The sequence below is a fragment of the Panthera leo genome, chromosome C1, assembly GCF_018350215.1.
Source record: "Panthera leo isolate Ple1 chromosome C1, P.leo_Ple1_pat1.1, whole genome shotgun sequence".
NCBI classification, from domain to species: Eukaryota; Metazoa; Chordata; class Mammalia; order Carnivora; family Felidae; genus Panthera; species Panthera leo.
In genome coordinates this window covers 157,209,200-157,226,699 of record NC_056686.1, presented here as the reverse complement: position 1 = coordinate 157,226,699, position 17,500 = coordinate 157,209,200, and the positions used below count along the sequence as shown (strand labels likewise).

The window sequence follows — 17,500 nt, the reverse complement described above, 5'->3', positions numbered from 1 at the left end:
ACCTCTACTGAACTCTCCATGTGAAACCCACTGAAATCCCCAGTTAATCATGTTCATTCTTGAGTATTTCCTATACATCATCCTTTTTAAAGATTGTTTTCTGTTAGTTCTCTTTCCTTTCTGAGAGACTCTGTAGCATGTCAGTTCTATGTCTCTATTTGGAGAAAAGCGATGTCTTTTGGCTACTGACTTCTTTCGGCTTCAAGGACTGACCCTTTGTGTTTTCTCCAACAGGCATGTCTACTGGGCGGACTGGGCTCACCGAGCATACATTGGGAGAGTAGGCATGGATGGAGTGAATAAGTCTGTGATTATTTCTACCAAGATAGAGTGGCCCAATGGCATCACCATTGACTACACCAACGATCTACTCTATTGGGCAGATGCCCACCTGGGTTACATTGAGTACGTACAGAAAAAAAGATAAAGTAAACTGGGCAACTGTTTATTCCAGGGCTTCTGTTGCCAGTGTGTTATTCCCAGGCAGCTTCTAACTACCTGTGTGTTAGAAGTCACTTGGAAGTCATTTCTAAACAAAACTGCCTATAGGCAATTCACTGAGCTCTGTGGTTATGGTATAGTAGAAAGAATGTGAAGATTGAAGCCAGATAGATTAGGTTTTTGTCCTGGTGCTTTCATTTCTTATTGCTTTTTCATCTAGGAAATGGAGGTAGTAAACTCTCCCTTATTATAGACAGCTTGGTGCTCAACTCGTCTTAATTTTCTTATCCCTTTTTTAACCTGTTTTTTTTTTTTAATTTAATGTTTATTTTTGAGAGAGAAAGAGTGCACGCACGTGCCCGAGTTGGGGAGGGGCAGAGAGAGAGGGAGACACAGAATCTGAAGCAGGCTCCAGGCTCTGAGCTGTCAGTGCAGAACCTGATGTGGGGCTCAAATTCACAAACCGTGAGATCATGACCTGAGTTGAAATAAGACGCTTAACCAACTGAGCCACCCAGGCACTCCTAACCTTTTTGTTTTGAAAATTGAGACATATAACATTGGTCAAGAAGGTCTTGAAGTTTTCCTGTAAGTTACCATAAGTTATCATGTTTTGGAGATATTTTTAATATTGTATGTCTAACATCAAATTTCTTAGCTGCTAGCTCGTTCCACTTCCCATTTGAGTTTTAGGGTCTACTCTAAAATTGATACCAGTATTTTGACATAGACTCATAGCAATGAGCAAGGCAATAGAACTGGAAGGACCTGGAAATCTGGCCATAGATGCTCTGTGATATCTTGAAATCAGAAAACCTCCTCTGGAATTTTATTTGTCTGGAAAAGTACTCATCAATAGTGCCCAAGGAATGATTCATAATAAATGTGCTGCCAGGGTATGCAAAGTGAAGCCTTCAGGCCTATACTTTCACTCAGTTAGTATATTCCTTGCAGGTGACACTGAGAACCTCGCTGTCTCTTAAGGACAGCTTCTCCTCAGAAATGTTCGTGAAAAGGCAAAATCCCAGCTTTATATTGCTATCCTCTGATTTCTTCCAGTGACTTAGGAAACAAAAATTGTGTCCATCCCAGGATATCAAAAGGATGTTGAATGGAGAACATTAATGTAAGAGGTTATAAGCCTATAAGAGCTGAACCAGCTGCATCTGTAGCAAAGCAACCATGGTTAGGATTTAGGGATTGTTGAACTCCTGTGGCTATTCCTATTTTTTAAGCATGGCTCTTTCAATTTTTACATCTTGTGTTCAGCTAAAATATGTTTTAAGTTTGGTTTTTGTTTAATTAGAGTCTAAGAGTTTCGGGGAGGATCTGAGTGGGCTTCAGTTACCACTAGAAGGTAGAATTTTATTAATTGATTTTTCAGTTCATCTATCCCTAAAGCTATTAGAAGAAAGGAGTTAGCTTCATTAAGTGACTCTTCCTCCCACCCTAGGTATTCTGATTTGGAGGGCCGCCATCGACATACCGTGTATGACGGGACACTCTCTCACCCCTTTGCTATTACCATTTTTGAAGACATTATTTATTGGACAGATTGGAATACAAGGACAGTTGAAAAGGGAAACAAATATGACGGATCAGATAGGACTGTCCTGGTGAACACAACACATAAACCGTTTGACATCCACGTGTATCATCCATACAGGCAGCCAGTTGGTGAGTACGTGACTGAGAAGCCTGGCCCAGTTGCTTTAGTTTCTGTGCATGCCATTCTTATTTCTTTAAGCATAAACATAATCTATAAAGAGAATGACATCACTTGTTAGTGTTTCCTGCAAAGCATATGGGAAAGGCTGCTTATAACCCATTTAGCCCATTCTCCCACCCACCTCCCCTCCAACCCTCAGTTTCTTCTCTGTCTTTAAGAGTCTCTTATGGTTTGTTTCCCTCTCTGTTTTCATCTTATTTTTCTTTTCCTTTCCCTATGTTCATCTGTTGTGTTTCTCAAATTCTGCACATGAGTGAAATCATATGATGTCTGTGTTTCTCTGACTTATTTTGCTTAGCATAATACTCTCCAGTTCCATCCACCTTGTTGCAAATGGCAAGATTTCATTCTTTTCATTGCCGAGTAATATTCCATTGTATTAACATACCGCTTCTTCTTTATCCATTTATCAGTTGATGGACATTTGGTCTCTTTCCATAGTTTGGCTATTGTTGATAGTGGTATATAACTTTTTTTTTCTTAACATCTGGTTTATTCTGGGCTTTTGTTTTTAATAAGAATTAACAATTGTTATGTTGCTGTAGTTACTGAGCTGAAGTATTTGGTGAGAGGACTGAAGTATTTTAAAGTGGGTTAAAAATATCATGACATTTCACCCCTAAATACTTAAGAAAGCACCTTTGAAAAATAAGGGCATTTCCTATGTAACCACAATAAATAGTCATTCCATAATACCAATCTATTAAATGATTGATTTAAAGGAAATGTTTAAAAAGAAAATTACAATAATTATAAAACATCATTTATTAAATGTCTAGTTGTGTATGACATTTTATGTGTTAAACATATGTTATGCTTGTCATCTGGAAGGTAGTAATGTTAAGAGCAACACAGTGTCTCATAAGTTAGGGAAAATTTTTTCTTTTGAACTAATATTCCTCATCATGTAGTTAAAACCATTGTATAATTTAAAGATAATCTAGCAAAGGTCTGGAATATGCTTTGGGGATAGAATGGATTTTGTGGGCCTGCTTTGTTGTGGTGTTTTGTTAAAACATGATAAACTTATAAGTAAGGAAAAATGAGAATTGGCAAAATAAGGATATTCAGGTCCTCCCACCCCCCAGAAGTAAATACTTTTGATATTATTTAAACAGAAGTTCAAATTAGGGGCGCCTGGCTGTATTAGTTGGTAGGGCACAGACTCTTGCTCTTGGAGTCTTGTGTGTGAGCCCCATGTTGGGGATAGAATTTACTTAATAATAAAATATAAGTTCAAATTAATCTTTACCTCCAAGTGATGACCCAGAAAATTAGTAAAGGTGCTACTGCACAGTTTACCTGTTCGCTTCATTCTTGGCCATACTTCTATTGCTCATATTCTCAGAATGAAAGAAAAATTTCTAGCATCTGCTAGAAATTAAAACTGTTAGGTTCTGGGCACATGAACTTAAGCTAAGTTCCCCACCTGATCTCCAAAGACTTTGAGAAACACATATTTTCTAGTCCTAAACACCAGTGGGTATGCCTTACTTCTGGTAGCACATAGATCAGTTTTCTCAAAGCATAGCATTGCTTACACAGTTCTACCATCTGTCCTATTTATGAATTTTTGGAAAAAGCATGTAACTGGGATAATGATTTTTCTTATGAGAGGTGACTAGTTTGATTAGGTGAGCAGTCAGCTCACCTGTGCTTGATATTTTAAATGAATGAACATATATTTTCCTTCTTTCACTAGTGAGCAATCCCTGTGGGGCCAACAATGGTGGCTGTTCTCATCTCTGCCTCATCACAGCAGGAGGAAATGGATTCACCTGTGAGTGTCCAGATGACTTCCGAACCATCCATATGGGTGACCTCAACTTCTGCCTGCCCAAGTGCTCTAGCACCCAATTCCTGTGTGCTAACAATGAAAAGTAAGGCTCTCTCTTCCCTCACCCCACTGCCTCTCCATCCCTGTGGACACCCATTGAACTTCGAGGGTCCAAAGGATGGGAATTTCCTAATAAACTCAGATTTTGGGTAATTAATGTGGTTCATTCGGAATGCACCAAGACTCTCTGTCTCCAAGTTCAGATAATATCTCCCATGAATAGAAGCTATTTATTAACCAAAAGGTCATACCTACATATGCAAGTATTTATATTTTAGAGAGAAAGCAAGCTGTGTTTTTTATTTCTAATAAATTGTTCTAGGTGTCAGGCCCAAGACTGTATATGTGCACACTGAAAAATAGTCCTCAAGAGTTGTAGAATTTCTTTCTTTCCCACTCATATACTGGCCTAGCTTCTTAGTTAACTATGCCAGAGGATCCAGGATTATACATTTAAATCCATTTTTGATCATTTGTGTCTGTTACAAAACATGCCCACAGGTTATTTCCCTAACAATGGCTGTAGGCCACTGATGACTGAGTCAGGGGGAGGTGTTAATTCAGATCATGGCATGTAAGATTCAATGGCCGATTAGTCTGCTTAAGTAAAATACCTTAGATTAAGGATCTAACATATGCCTATCTTGACCTAGGCTGTCAATAAATGTAAGTGCCCTCTACCTTTCCAACCAATACCTGTATGCCTTTTATGTCACCCCAGCAGATATTGCCAACCAATTCCTGCTACCAGAATCACAACCCCAAACACACACTCCACTGTCTTCTGTGGCAGGAATTCAATCGTTAGGTCAAAGCATTTTTTCCAGCATGCATTTGAGTCTTAACCAACCTGTTCCATCTTATCTAGTTAGTTATATTTTCTCTGAAAATACACCACAGTAAAATAGTCCTGCGTATTATCACCTGGGATTCAGGTTTGACATCTTCTCTCTGGATAGCCTCTCCTACCAAGTGTTTTGCTAAGAGAAGTGCTGCGTTTTGTCTGTCAGGTGTATTCCTATCTGGTGGAAATGTGATGGACAGAGAGACTGCTCGGATGGCTCTGATGAACCAGTCCTTTGCCCACAGCGCTACTGCCCATTAGGCCAGTTCCAGTGCAAGGATGGCAACTGTACCAGCTCGCACTTCCTGTGCAACGCTCACCAAGATTGCCCTGATGGCTCTGATGAAGACCAGATTCTTTGTGGTGTGTTGAATTGCTTTATGCCTTCTTTGCCCATTTCTTTTTTTTTTTTTAATTTTTTTTTTAACGTTTATTTATTTTTGAGACAGAGAGAGACAGAGCATGAACAGGGGAGGGGCAGAGAGAGAGGGAGACACAGAATCTGAAACAGGCTCCAGGCTCTGAGCTGTCAGCACAGAGCCCGACACGGGGCTCGAACTCACGGACCGTGAGATCATGACCTGAGCTGAAGTCAGACGCTTAACCGACCAAGCCACCCAGGCGCCCCTCTTTGCCCATTTCTATAGCAGATTGTGTGCGATTGTGATTCTGTGGGGATCTTCTGCATGCCGTAACCCAAAAACTAGTCCACAATCCTAGAAGGAATGTCGCGTCCGTACTATATTTTTATAAAGTAAGGTCTTTATAGGGCAAACAGTTGAGGTAGGTCGTATGTCATCTGCATTCCGTGATTCTTTACCATGTGCTCTGCATGGAAAGAATGCATGCAGGAATCCTCCTGGGGCGCTAACATTGAGGGCGAAATGAGGGTTTCCCACTCTCATTTTAAACAAGGACACTCGTGTGTAATATTTATTTGTGTTTTCATTTTTAAAAGCCAAGAAGGAAACCCTCCAAACGAAAAACAACACATTAATAACAACAAACGTGAAGTTTGAAACACGTTGTCCATTAGGAGAACAGGGAGAGGAGAGGGTGAATTTAGTATGCCATCAGAGAGTAGTCTTGAACCCCTAATTCTGCATGCAAGAGAAAGATATTTATGAATATAGGAGACGGTCATAGTCAAAAGAGTAACCGACTATGTAGTTGTGCTGGTTGACAATAAGCGCATTAGGACGTGCGTCCTCTGAAAAGAAATTGTGATCAGGCTCTCCAAGATCCATCAGCGTAAATTAGGAGCTTCTTTTCCTGACACCTTGCAACGCAACGCCCCTGCTTGCAGAGCATCACCGCTGCGAGTCCAACGAATGGCAGTGTGCCAACAAACGTTGCATCCCAGAAGCCTGGCGGTGTGACTCGGAGAACGACTGCGGGGATAACTCAGATGAAGATGTTTACAACTGTGCCAGCAGGATCTGCCAGCCAGGCTATTTTAAGTGTGCCAATAACCACTGCATCCCTCAAGGCTGGAAGTGTGATGTGGACAATGACTGTGGAGACTACTCGGATGAGCCGGTGTCAGAATGCAGTAAGTGTGAGGGACATGCATGACCCGGATCAGGAAACCAAGGGGCCCCTGCTTTGGCCCCATGGCACACTTCCCCTTGGCTCTCCCTGCTAACTCTGGCACTGCAAGGCCAAGTATGGCTTGCAGGTGGAACCAGACCCAGTTTTGAAAGTGTCTGATTCCTCCTCTCGAGACCCCGAACATCTTACTACCCAGAATATTTTGTATGTTTAGCGCTTTCTCATTTGAGCCTTAGGGCAACACTGTGAGGTAGGGAATGTATTACCAATTCCCACTTTACAGATGAGGAAACTGAGGTTCACATTAAGTGGATGATCACATTTGTATTTCGTGGTAGACCTGACACCCAGGTTTCTTTTTGCTTCAAGCCTGGTTCTCCCCCACCCCAGCCCCCATAGTTATCCTGTAACTGGGATAGTGAAGAAACTTAAGACACTTTCTGTTCTTGGTAAATAGATCACACCTAAAACAGACACATGTTGCCAGAATTAATCCAGTTGGTAACATGATAATTGTTTACTCCTTAATATGACAATGGGGAGGTATCTTTTGGTGCTGTTTTCATGCAGGACTGAGACTTCAGTTCTGACTTTGCTATTTCCTCTCTTTTCAGTGAGCCATCGCTGTGACAACCATACAGAATTCAGCTGTAGGACGAACTACCGCTGTGTCCCACAGTGGGCTGTGTGCAATGGTTTTGATGACTGCAGGGACAACAGTGATGAGCAAGGCTGTGGTAGGAGGGGCTGCAGGGGGGGAAAGCAAGAAAACCTAAGTGTCAGGTGCCATCTAGGAGATGAGAGTGCATTTCCCGTGTCATTATTGTTCATCTGTTTAGCTCTGGAAGAGCACCTTCTGATAACATGGCACATTTTTGTAGCATTTTATCAGATAATGGGGGGAGTTTAATTTTTATCATCTTAAATGAAATCCCATCCCAAAGGATGTTGTAATTGGGCAAGATGTTAAGATATCAGGAACTTACATAATTTCTCCTAAATGTGGCATCCTTATTCACACTTGACAAGTTTAAATTGTCTAATTATATAGATTGATTAAAATTGATGGAAGGATGGTACAGAAAAGATGGGGTATCTGTCTCTAAAAAAATGATTCATCATCAGAGTATTTCTTATCTGAAGATTTTCATATTCTGAATGTCTCTCTGTCCATACCATCTATTAGAAAGCTGAAGTCACCCCAGCAACATTGACAGAACTTAGGGGCAAAAGGCCCAATGAATTAATAGAATCTGTCAAGGTTAGCCATATACTTTTCACTTGAAACCCGAATGTCTGTGAGTGTATATGCCAGGCTTAGTTGGAAGAGAGTAAGGAAGATAACAGGTTATTTTAACACCGAATTTAATAACACTGAATTTAATCAACTAAAGGCAATGAGATGGAAATGTTCTATTAGCTCGTGGCATCACTTAATCTTCCTTTCCAGGCCTTTGTTGCAAATTTACAAGCCAGATACCAGTTCATTTTTTGAGCAGTTTCTATGAAAGAGAATGAATCTAATTTGTAGCAGTTTCAAGTTTAAGTAGGATAGGTTCAGGTTAGCCAAAAGAGGGATATTGATAGTACATGTTGCTGGTGTTCCTCTCCGGGAGCTTTGAGTCTATGGTAGCATAATTCTCAGATTGTCTCGCAAGAAAGCCAGCACTACCTTGGCATTTCTTGACCTTTGGCTTCTGAAATCTTGGCAATGACTGTGCTTTGTAGAGGAGAGGACGTGCAAACCTTTGGGAGAATTCCGCTGTAATAACCACCACTGCATCCCTCTTCGCTGGAAATGTGACGGGCACAATGACTGTGGAGATAACTCAGATGAGGAAAACTGCGGTGAGTGTTCAGGGTTTTGTGTGCCACTAGAGCTGTGATGCTTGTTCTTTTTGTCCATAACTCAGTTGTCTATGCCATTCTTCCTCGATGGGTAGGATGACAATGACCTGACCTCTTGCTTTCTGCTGACTGCTACATTTCTACTTTTTCTTTGGATAAAGACATAAACATCTCCTTTTAAGATGCTTATAATGAAATTTGGGGGAGAAGGATGTTTACCCAAGTATGTTTTTTGCTTGTTAAACTTATTTATATCTAACTTTTTCTACAAAGAACTTGAGGTGACTTATAATAAATCAAGAACAAATATAACAAGATAAATAGAATAGGAAGAAAAAAAATCAGAACGAAGAGAAGTTAAGGAAGGAAAGGTGCTAACCCAAAGACTTTGCTTCTTAAGCACTTGCCCCAAAATGGCCTTAATAACAGAGGAAAGAGATCTTGAAGGCTAATGGTTAAATGACTGGTCAGGTTTTAGTTCCTCTCTCCCAATGAAGGTGCTAACTACAAAGAATTGGATAGGGAGGTCAAGAAAAGGAATCCAAAGGTCTGGATCATATCAAACTAGATAGTCAGTCTTGAATAACTGGATGCATTCTGAAAACAACTTTGAGACCCTGCCCTGAACGTATTATTAGTGATTCATGATATACATGTCAATTTCAGATCGACTAATACGGAATGCATTCTTTTTTTTTAAGTTAGCCTCACACTCAGTTTGGGGCGTGAACTCACAACCCTGAGATCAAGAGTCATATGCTCTGCTGACTGAGCCAGCCAGGTGAATTGTAATATGGAATATATTGTAACTTTGGTCACCTTTTGGAAATAAGAAGTGATCACCGTTTGCCATGGGCAATTGAGAGAATCAGAATGCTGATTGCACCTGCAAATATCAATTGGCTAAAAACTTCTTACATGAAAGTGTGATCCACTGGAATTTTAAATTTGAGAAAGTTCATGTTTAATTCTATTGGAGGTTATCTAGACTATCATGAAATCAACAATTATCTTGAGATTAAATCATATTTGGACAAACCTCTTAATAAAGGTCATTCTTTATATTCTTAAAATTGAGTTAGAAGGTCTCATTTTGGAGGGCAGACAGTCGGCCAGCCCAAGCAAATTGCTAGGACTTGGGACACAGGAGTGCCTCGCACACTGAGGGTATTCAGGCCAACTCACAAGTCTGTCTTCTGTGTGTGATTCCTGGTCCTCACTGATGGCTGTGTGGCTTTCCTTTTCAGTCCCCCGGGAGTGCTCAGAAAGTGAATTTCGTTGTGATGATCAAAGCTGCATCCCCTCTCGTTGGGTCTGTGACCATACCAATGACTGTGGAGACAACTCAGATGAACGAGACTGTGGTAACTGTCAGAGCGCTTTGAGAGGCTTACCAGGGGTGGTGGTAGTAGGGTCAGCATTGTTGACAGAAGTAGGGACTTCAAATGCGACTTTATATGTTTTTTCAGGGTAAAACAATTTTTTTTTTTGTAATTTGTGTTATATATAAACCTTAGCATAACACAGTACCTTCTGTTCTGTATTTTCTATGCTTTTATTCTTAACTTACAGCAGTCTTGATTAATACAAGGGGGAAATGGCAAGAGATTTTTAAAAATCTCATTTTAACTTAAACATTTCCTAGGAGCAGACTTCAGTCTGCATTGTCCTTATAAATGACAACAACAAATACATTCATTTTTTCCTGCTGCTCCCCAGAAAGTGGCCCTCAGGGATATATTACTGTAGTTCCCTGGTATAGGGGCCAGAGGATTAGAATAGGAATCATAAACCCCAAGCGATTTTTTTATAGCTCTTTACTCATTAAGGGTTGGGTCTGGGGATTCCGATTTGTGAGAGAAAGCTGGAGATTATTTAATAGAGGAGAGATAGGTTGTTGAGTGGGGAAAGTATATTTTTTGAGAGTTTATTCATTTGCTAACCACAAGTTGTGCATTTGCTGTGAGCCAGTCACAAAGTTTGGATAGTAATGTGATGAAGTACTTACTATATTCCATGGACCTGACTGAGAATGACAAGGCCTTCTGGAATGACAGTCTTTTCTCTTCAGAGTTGAAGACCTGCCAACCTGGATATTTTCAGTGTCAGAGTGGACACTGTGTGCCTGAACAATCAAAATGTGACGGAACCGCTGATTGTCTGGATGCCTCTGATGAAGCCACCTGTCGTAAGTTCTAGGCACCTGTGGTGCTGTTTATCTGAAATGAACACATATGGCCTAGTAGAACCTACCTCTCCATCAGCCACTACTTCTTAGATGAGAAAGCCATAGGGATTTTCTATGCATTCATTGATTATCTATCAATGCATTCATTGGTAATTATCAGTTCACTTGGGATTTGAGTCACTGTATCCAAGTAGTTCATAATAGTCATTCAAGTGCATTTCATTAACAATATTTTAAATAGAAAATATAGTAAATATCTGTACTAAGAAAAATAGTTACACATTATTAACTACGATACAAATCATTAATTGGAAAAAAACACAGGTAAACAAGAATATTTGAGCAATGAATAGATGGATATAAAGAACTTGGATTGGGTAGTAGAGCATTCTGAATTTATAGCACTAACATTTTTCTAAAGTGCATGATGGCATAAAAAAGTTCTTTAAAACGAAAGCCAATGTGATTATTCACATTTTAGTTTTTATGAATCACTGAATGTATATTCATTGTTGTTGATTGTCTGTGATGGATATTATTGATGTGGTTGCCACATCTTGAAACCTGGTTTCAAAGAAACTGTATAAATAGATGATGGGTAAAGCCAGTACTGACACAGCTGAAGAGTGGCCTTTGCCTCTAAAGAAGAAGTCCAGTGCTATCCACAGAATGACTCACGTCTTTGAAAACTGGGATTGGACAACTGTCCTTAAGAAGTATTCCCTCATTATTCCCTCATGGTTTCAGACAGGCAACAGAACATCTCGATGAATAAGGAAGAGCAGGCTATAATGGAAAGGGCTAAAGGAGAAATAGAAGCTAACTTTTCAAAACTAGTACTTTTTCTAATAATTTGAATTTGTCTCCTCCCCACCCACAGCCACTCGCTTCCCCAATGGTGCATATTGCTCGGCTACTATGTTCGAATGTAAAAATCATGTTTGTATCAGGTCATCTTGGAAATGTGATGGTGATAATGACTGTGGAGATGGTTCTGACGAAGAACTTCACCTGTGCTGTAAGAGGCAGAGAAAGGGCGGGTATGGGAGTGGTGTTATCTGGCAAAATCTCAGAGTTTCTTATGTGGAGCATGTGATACCAGAGAGCAGTTGGACAATTTTTGAATACTGGATGCATGAGTGGCATCACTGTGATTGTACTTGGTCTTTTGCCTTAGATCTGTGTTTGAAACATTCATCACTATTCATTTTTAGCCCAAGGATTTGACAAAAATGCCATGTCAGAATATTTCCTTCCCTTCAGAGAAATTTGATTAGGATGCATTATATTTTCACAGTGGCATCTCAACATTTTTCTTGCTACCTCTTTTCTTGTTAGGAACTGAGCATGTTTTGTTTTGCTTTAACTTAATGGATCTTGAAAAATATCTTAAGTATGTGTAACTTTCAAAGAAGTCCTTAGGAAGTTGCTCCCTCTGTAAGATCAAGTGCCCACAGCTACTAAAATTAAATCTTGGAGAGGCATAGACATAGCCACATGAAAAAGTAACCAACACTGTTTTATAGTGTTGCACCTGTCATTCACAGCAAAGTATTTCTGCAACAGTTCTATTAACAATAATTCCAGTGCCCCTGGGTGGCTCAGTCAGTTGACTATCTGACTGTTGATTTTGGCTCAGATCATGATCTCATGGTTTGTGGGATCAACCCCCCCCCCCCCCCCAATCAGGCTCTGTGCTGGCATTGCAGAGCCTGATTGGGATTCCCTCTCTTCCCCTCCCCTGCTTGCACCGGTCTCTCTCTCTCTCTCTCTCTCTCTCTCTCTCTCTCTCTCCTTCTCAAAAATAAATGAACTTGAAAAAATAAATATTAACAACACTTCCAAGAATCAGCTCTTGGATCTGACTCCCCTCCCTCCCCCCCGCCCCCCGCCAACCAACCTTATTACAAGTTTCTCCTTCTGCTCCTGTGTGTAGTGCAAAAGCAGAAGGAAAGCCAAAGCCTTCCATGTAGAAGAAGAACACATATGTGTGTTGAGTTTACCCAATTCCAGGTACATGCATGGAGGACCATGCCCCTGTACCAAACAAGTAAGGAACCTGGGTTCTACCTTTGGGTTCCTCACAGGTGCACAAGCATCAGCAAGAAGTCTAATTCAACAAAATGAGACAGGGTTCAAATGTGAAATAGCAACTTTAATGTAAGAGAGGTGAGGGAATTCAGGAAGGAAAGTCTGTCATGGTGGGAAACTTCATGCTCTAGAGAGTCAATGACAACTGCAGTCAGAGGGACAAACAGTGGCCTCCTTGCTATTAGGGTAAGAGCTTGTGTAGGGTCCTGCCAGCCTCTCCAGCTTCATGGCTGTCATTGTCCCCCTCATTCCATGCTCCAGCTACAGAGATTTTGATTCAGGCCCAAACACCTGCCATGCTCTTTCCCCACTCAGAGCCTTCCCAAGTGAAGCCTCTTCTTATCCCTCCTCCCCCGGAACTGGATCAGGTCTCGCCAGTAGATGCTATCATAGCACATCTAGTTTGTGGCTCATAAGGACAAGCATTGTGGCTTTCTTTCTTTTTAAAATTTATTTATTCATCTGAGAGAGAGAGAGAGAGAGAATGAGCAACTGAGGGAGGGACAGAGAGAGAGGAGGAAGAAAGAATGCCAAGCAGGTTCCACACTGCCAGTGCAGAGCCCGATGAGGGGCTCAAACTCAAAAACTACCAGATCATGACCTGAGCTGAAATCAGAGTCAGAGACGCTTAACCGACTGAGCCACCCAGGCACCCCAGGACTGTGTCTTTCTTGTTTGGCATTGTATCTGGTTCCTAGATACAATGCGTGTACTCGATAGTCAAGATGTATTTGTCAGTTGGTTAATTGGATGAACAAATGAATGGATGAATGAAGCCAGACTGTTGCTGGCCGGGGAGCATTTTAGATACTGACCCGTTCTACTCTTAACGTGTACTTTTGTTTTGCCATCTTTCCTTTCTCAGTGGATGTTTCCTGTGATTCACCATACCGGTTCCGATGTGACAACAATCGCTGCATTTATAAGCACGAGCTGTGCAACCATGTGGATGATTGTGGAGATGGGAGTGATGAGAAAGAGGAGCAGTGTAAGCAAAAGTGAAAAAGAAGAAGGAAAGACGAAGGGCCCCAAATTATCTTCAGTTTGCAAAATGTACCTCTTGGATTTCAGTTCATTCTGTAGAGGCTCGAGTTGGACCTATGACAGTGGATCTCTGTTGACAGTTCTTTACAGACGTATAAACCTACGTGTTACTCAGTTGCATCCCTGCCCGCTTTTTCCTGTCTGATTTGAGCAAGTCCCTTAATTATTCAGTCTTCATTTAAATATTCAATAAGCTTCCACCCCCCCCTTTTTTTTCTCTTAAAATGAGAACAAACACTAATTGCTGGTTGGCACTTCACAAATTAATGGTTTATTTGTTTTAAAGAAATGAAGTTTGACTACTTTTTAGCCTAGAGTTACTTCTTGCTAATGTAGGCATATGAACTTCTCAATGTCCAACCGAAAAGGTCATGTTAAATAAGGCAGCCCCGGTGTTAACAGATCTTGTCTTACATGCATCTTTAAAATGAAAATTCATTTCTCAGAAGAGAAAAATAAGGGATTATTTTAAGATCGAAGTTTCAAACTGGCTGCATTTAATGTTTTAGATATTGAAAAAAATCTCTGCTTCCCCATTTTGAGAATGTTTTAAAATCTATTCATTGGATGGGAGAGTTAATTAATTTTTTGGATAATTTACTTAGGAAAAAGTCAGCGAGGAAAATGATTTCCCCAGACTCCAATTATATTTTTTCCTTAAAGGATACTATTTGGGAAAATTGACATAAATGGCTAATTTTTCTGTTTTCCATCCCTTGTATTGATGTGGCCTTGGAATTCTCCCTGCCAGCTCTCATCCTGGAGGGGACATTGGGGAGGACACTGACACTATTGCAGTCCTCCAGTTGTACCCATTTTATGTTTTTTTTTTTTTTTTCCTTTTGGCAGAGGCTAACCTATGGTTATAACATTGTTGCTATGTTTATTTGAGGTAGAGAACAAAAGGATGAAAACCCAGAAATAAAACACTTAAAAATTTTTGGGCAAGTTTCCCCCTACCCCCCTTCCCTTTCCATTTCCCTTACTGTTAATGCCATTTTTTTTTTTTTAAATGGATCAAGACAATTATAGCACATGGGAAAATCTGAAAGTGGATAAAAGGGGCTGTAAACTTACTCTTCCCAAAGAGTAAATTGTTAGTTAAAGGAATCATGGCTTGCCATCACAACAGATAAACTGCAAATTTCAATAGCTGAAGATTGCAGAGGTTGATTTAAAGTTCAATGAAGGTCAGGCAGTTCTCTGTCCTGTAATTATGCCACCTGGAACACATAGTCTTCGAGGTTGCTGAGGCAGGAGAAGAGAGAAATGGAAGAGGTACACAGGTTCTTAATCTTCTGGGCCTGGAAATGATAGATGTTGCTTGTGCTTGCGGTCATTTGGTTGGAACTGGTCACATGGCCCCAATATGACTGCAAGGGGGACTGGGAAGCCCAGGGAAGTGCATGGATATTTAATGAATAACAATGATTTCCACCACAGTTTACCCTTATGTCAGTAACAATCCGTTTACACATTTCTTCCCATGCATAGAACTCCCTCACCCTCACTCCAAGGGATGTGACTCATAGTCCCATTCAGTAACTGAAATCTAGGAGCCCTGGATGGGTAGGCTGTAGCCCTGCTGTCAATTCCAGATTCGGTTCCCCTTGGTCCATAAATAAGTTTTATTTGTGTCCCCCTTGCCCCCAACAGATAGTGGTGGATCAGGGGGAAGCATAATAGAAATAAAGATTCCCACTGGGCAAGAAAGAATTAGAGATCTACTGCCTTTACCACTCTGTAGCAATTCTGAGACACCAGGTGACACTAGGTGACACATGTTGGCGCATGGCAGTCCTGATTTATGTCTGTTGCTCTGGTGGAGTTATTAACAGTGCCCTTTTACTCTCGACTGTATGGTTACCCTATGTAGACTTTGTGAAGGCCACTACAGTGGGGAGTGGAGGAGATTCACTGACGAGGCCATGGCTCTGCTCTGAGAGGAGCGCTGGGTCTATTGTCCCTCATTGTCTCCACCCCTTGGGAGTATTTCCTTGTCTTTTTCCCTCTTCGGTGAAGAGGGAACAAGAGAATAAGCCCTTTTTAGGAGCTGCACAGCTTTCAGCCACTCCCTGCTTGTAGGTTTGGGGGCCCACGGGTTTTAGAGTCCCCATCAGAGTATTTTGGTTTGCTTGGTCATATATTTCCTGGAAATTGACAGGCTTTTCATCTGTTTGATTCCAGTCACTTCTAAAAGTGAAGAACCTCACTTTTGAGACATAGTTTTTGAATCTGCTTTCTTTTTTTGCTTTGTTTTCCCCATGTACCTTTGTCATGTACCTTTGTCATTTCATCCAAGTCAGGTTTTCCTGGGTCTTTCTGTCTCAATGACTTCTAAACAGCAGAATCTCACTGTTTGGGATCTAAATGCAGTCAGTTCTTCCCATGCATCTAGACTTTACTTTATTTCATTTCTGCTTATAAATCATCTGGTTCTTCCCTGAGCTTTTCTCTGTCTTAATACTATCTGGCCCAACTGGTAATGACAAGGAATGCACACTACTAACATTCTGTTTTCTAACCTCTTTCCATAGATTGACATGCTCATCGAGCAGTTGGTCTGCCTTCTGATTTTTCCCAAGTCACACTTTTACCAGATGTTTTGCCATTGCATAATATGGGTCTCCATCTTTCCTGCCTCCAATATCACTTTCCTCATTGCTTGCCTCCTGACTATGAAGCCAGTGCCAAATAATTTAGGTGTTTATAATGGAAGCGCTTTATATATATACGATTGAAGGTAATTAATACTAGCTGCTGCACCCAACAAATTTCAAACTCTCAGCAGTGAACCTAATGAAGACTTACTTCTCACCCAGGTAAAGGCCTGTGTAGGTTGCCCAACCCTCCTCCATCTTGTAACTAGGCCACCTGAAACACATGGCTTCCCAGGTTGTCAAAGCAGAGAGGCACGTGGGCTTTATTTGTTTCAGTCTAGCAGTGACATATCTCGCTTCCTACTCATAGCCCATTGACCAGAACGAGTCACATGGTCCCAACATAACTGCAGGGGGGACTGGGAAATGTAGGGGAAGCACAGGCTTATTTGTGAACAATAACCATCTTTGCCACAGAGGGAAGCATCTTGTTGCACAGAAGAGAAGGTTTTGACTTTGACTTTAACTTTTGTTCTTGAATTACAGGTGTAGCTTCGACCTCTAGACCTTGTAGAGAAGATGAATTTAAGTGCAGCAACGGACATTGCATTTCACAACATCTTGTATGCGATGATGTCGATGACTGTGGTGACCATTTTGATGAAACAGGTTGCAGTAAGTAAATATTTATTTCTAGAGTTCATTGGAGTAACTCAGGTTTACCTAATGAAAGCATGCAAGAACATAAAGTAGATGATAACCACATAGTTCTTTTTAATTCAATTTGTGCTCTGAACTGCAGTCATAGCTACCTGTTACTGAGCCTTCACTCTACCAGACGTTGGTACCAGACATTTACTCTGTACCAGACATTGTGCTAAACAGTACATGGATTATCTTATTTCACCCTTGTAACAATCCTATGAGCTGGGTATTATTCTCTTCCTCAATTTTTTTTTTTTATTTTTAATGAAGAAACTGGGTTACAGGTTTAAAAAAACTGGCCATGCCTTTTTGCTGTTAAGAGGTTGAGCAGGAATTTCAATTCTGATCTACCTAACTGCAGAGCACATCCTTCTCCCGTTAACTAGGTGCCTCTCAGCACCTGAAAGCTGTTTTTCATTTATGAGTCTGCATACTTTTTGACCATAAGCTAGATGCAGTATCCTTTGGCACTTAGGGGAAAAGCTTCTAAGGGGAGTTGATAAAGATGGGGATGTCACAGGGAGCCTTGGAAGGAACATTTATTTTTATTGTTAAAGTTGAGGGAGGATTTGTGTAGGAAAAGAATGATGAACACAACCAATGGGTGGTTCTAGTTCAATAT

The 17,500-nt window shown here is 40.8% G+C and overlaps 1 protein-coding gene across 1 annotated transcript in view; it reads left to right on the top strand.

The window, feature by feature from the left end:
- Positions 1-17,500, top strand: part of LRP2 (LDL receptor related protein 2) — a 196,937-nt gene that overhangs the window by 153,014 nt on the left and 26,423 nt on the right. Inside the window, exons 52-63 of the mRNA XM_042949038.1 lie at positions 235-405; positions 1,895-2,118; positions 3,873-4,050; positions 5,018-5,214; positions 6,158-6,403; positions 7,017-7,139; positions 8,131-8,250; positions 9,498-9,614; positions 10,322-10,438; positions 11,319-11,456; positions 13,395-13,517; positions 16,720-16,848. Of these exons, the coding sequence (XP_042804972.1) occupies positions 235-405; positions 1,895-2,118; positions 3,873-4,050; positions 5,018-5,214; positions 6,158-6,403; positions 7,017-7,139; positions 8,131-8,250; positions 9,498-9,614; positions 10,322-10,438; positions 11,319-11,456; positions 13,395-13,517; positions 16,720-16,848 (1,883 nt within the window). The remainder of the gene's footprint in view (positions 1-234; positions 406-1,894; positions 2,119-3,872; positions 4,051-5,017; positions 5,215-6,157; positions 6,404-7,016; positions 7,140-8,130; positions 8,251-9,497; positions 9,615-10,321; positions 10,439-11,318; positions 11,457-13,394; positions 13,518-16,719; positions 16,849-17,500) is intronic.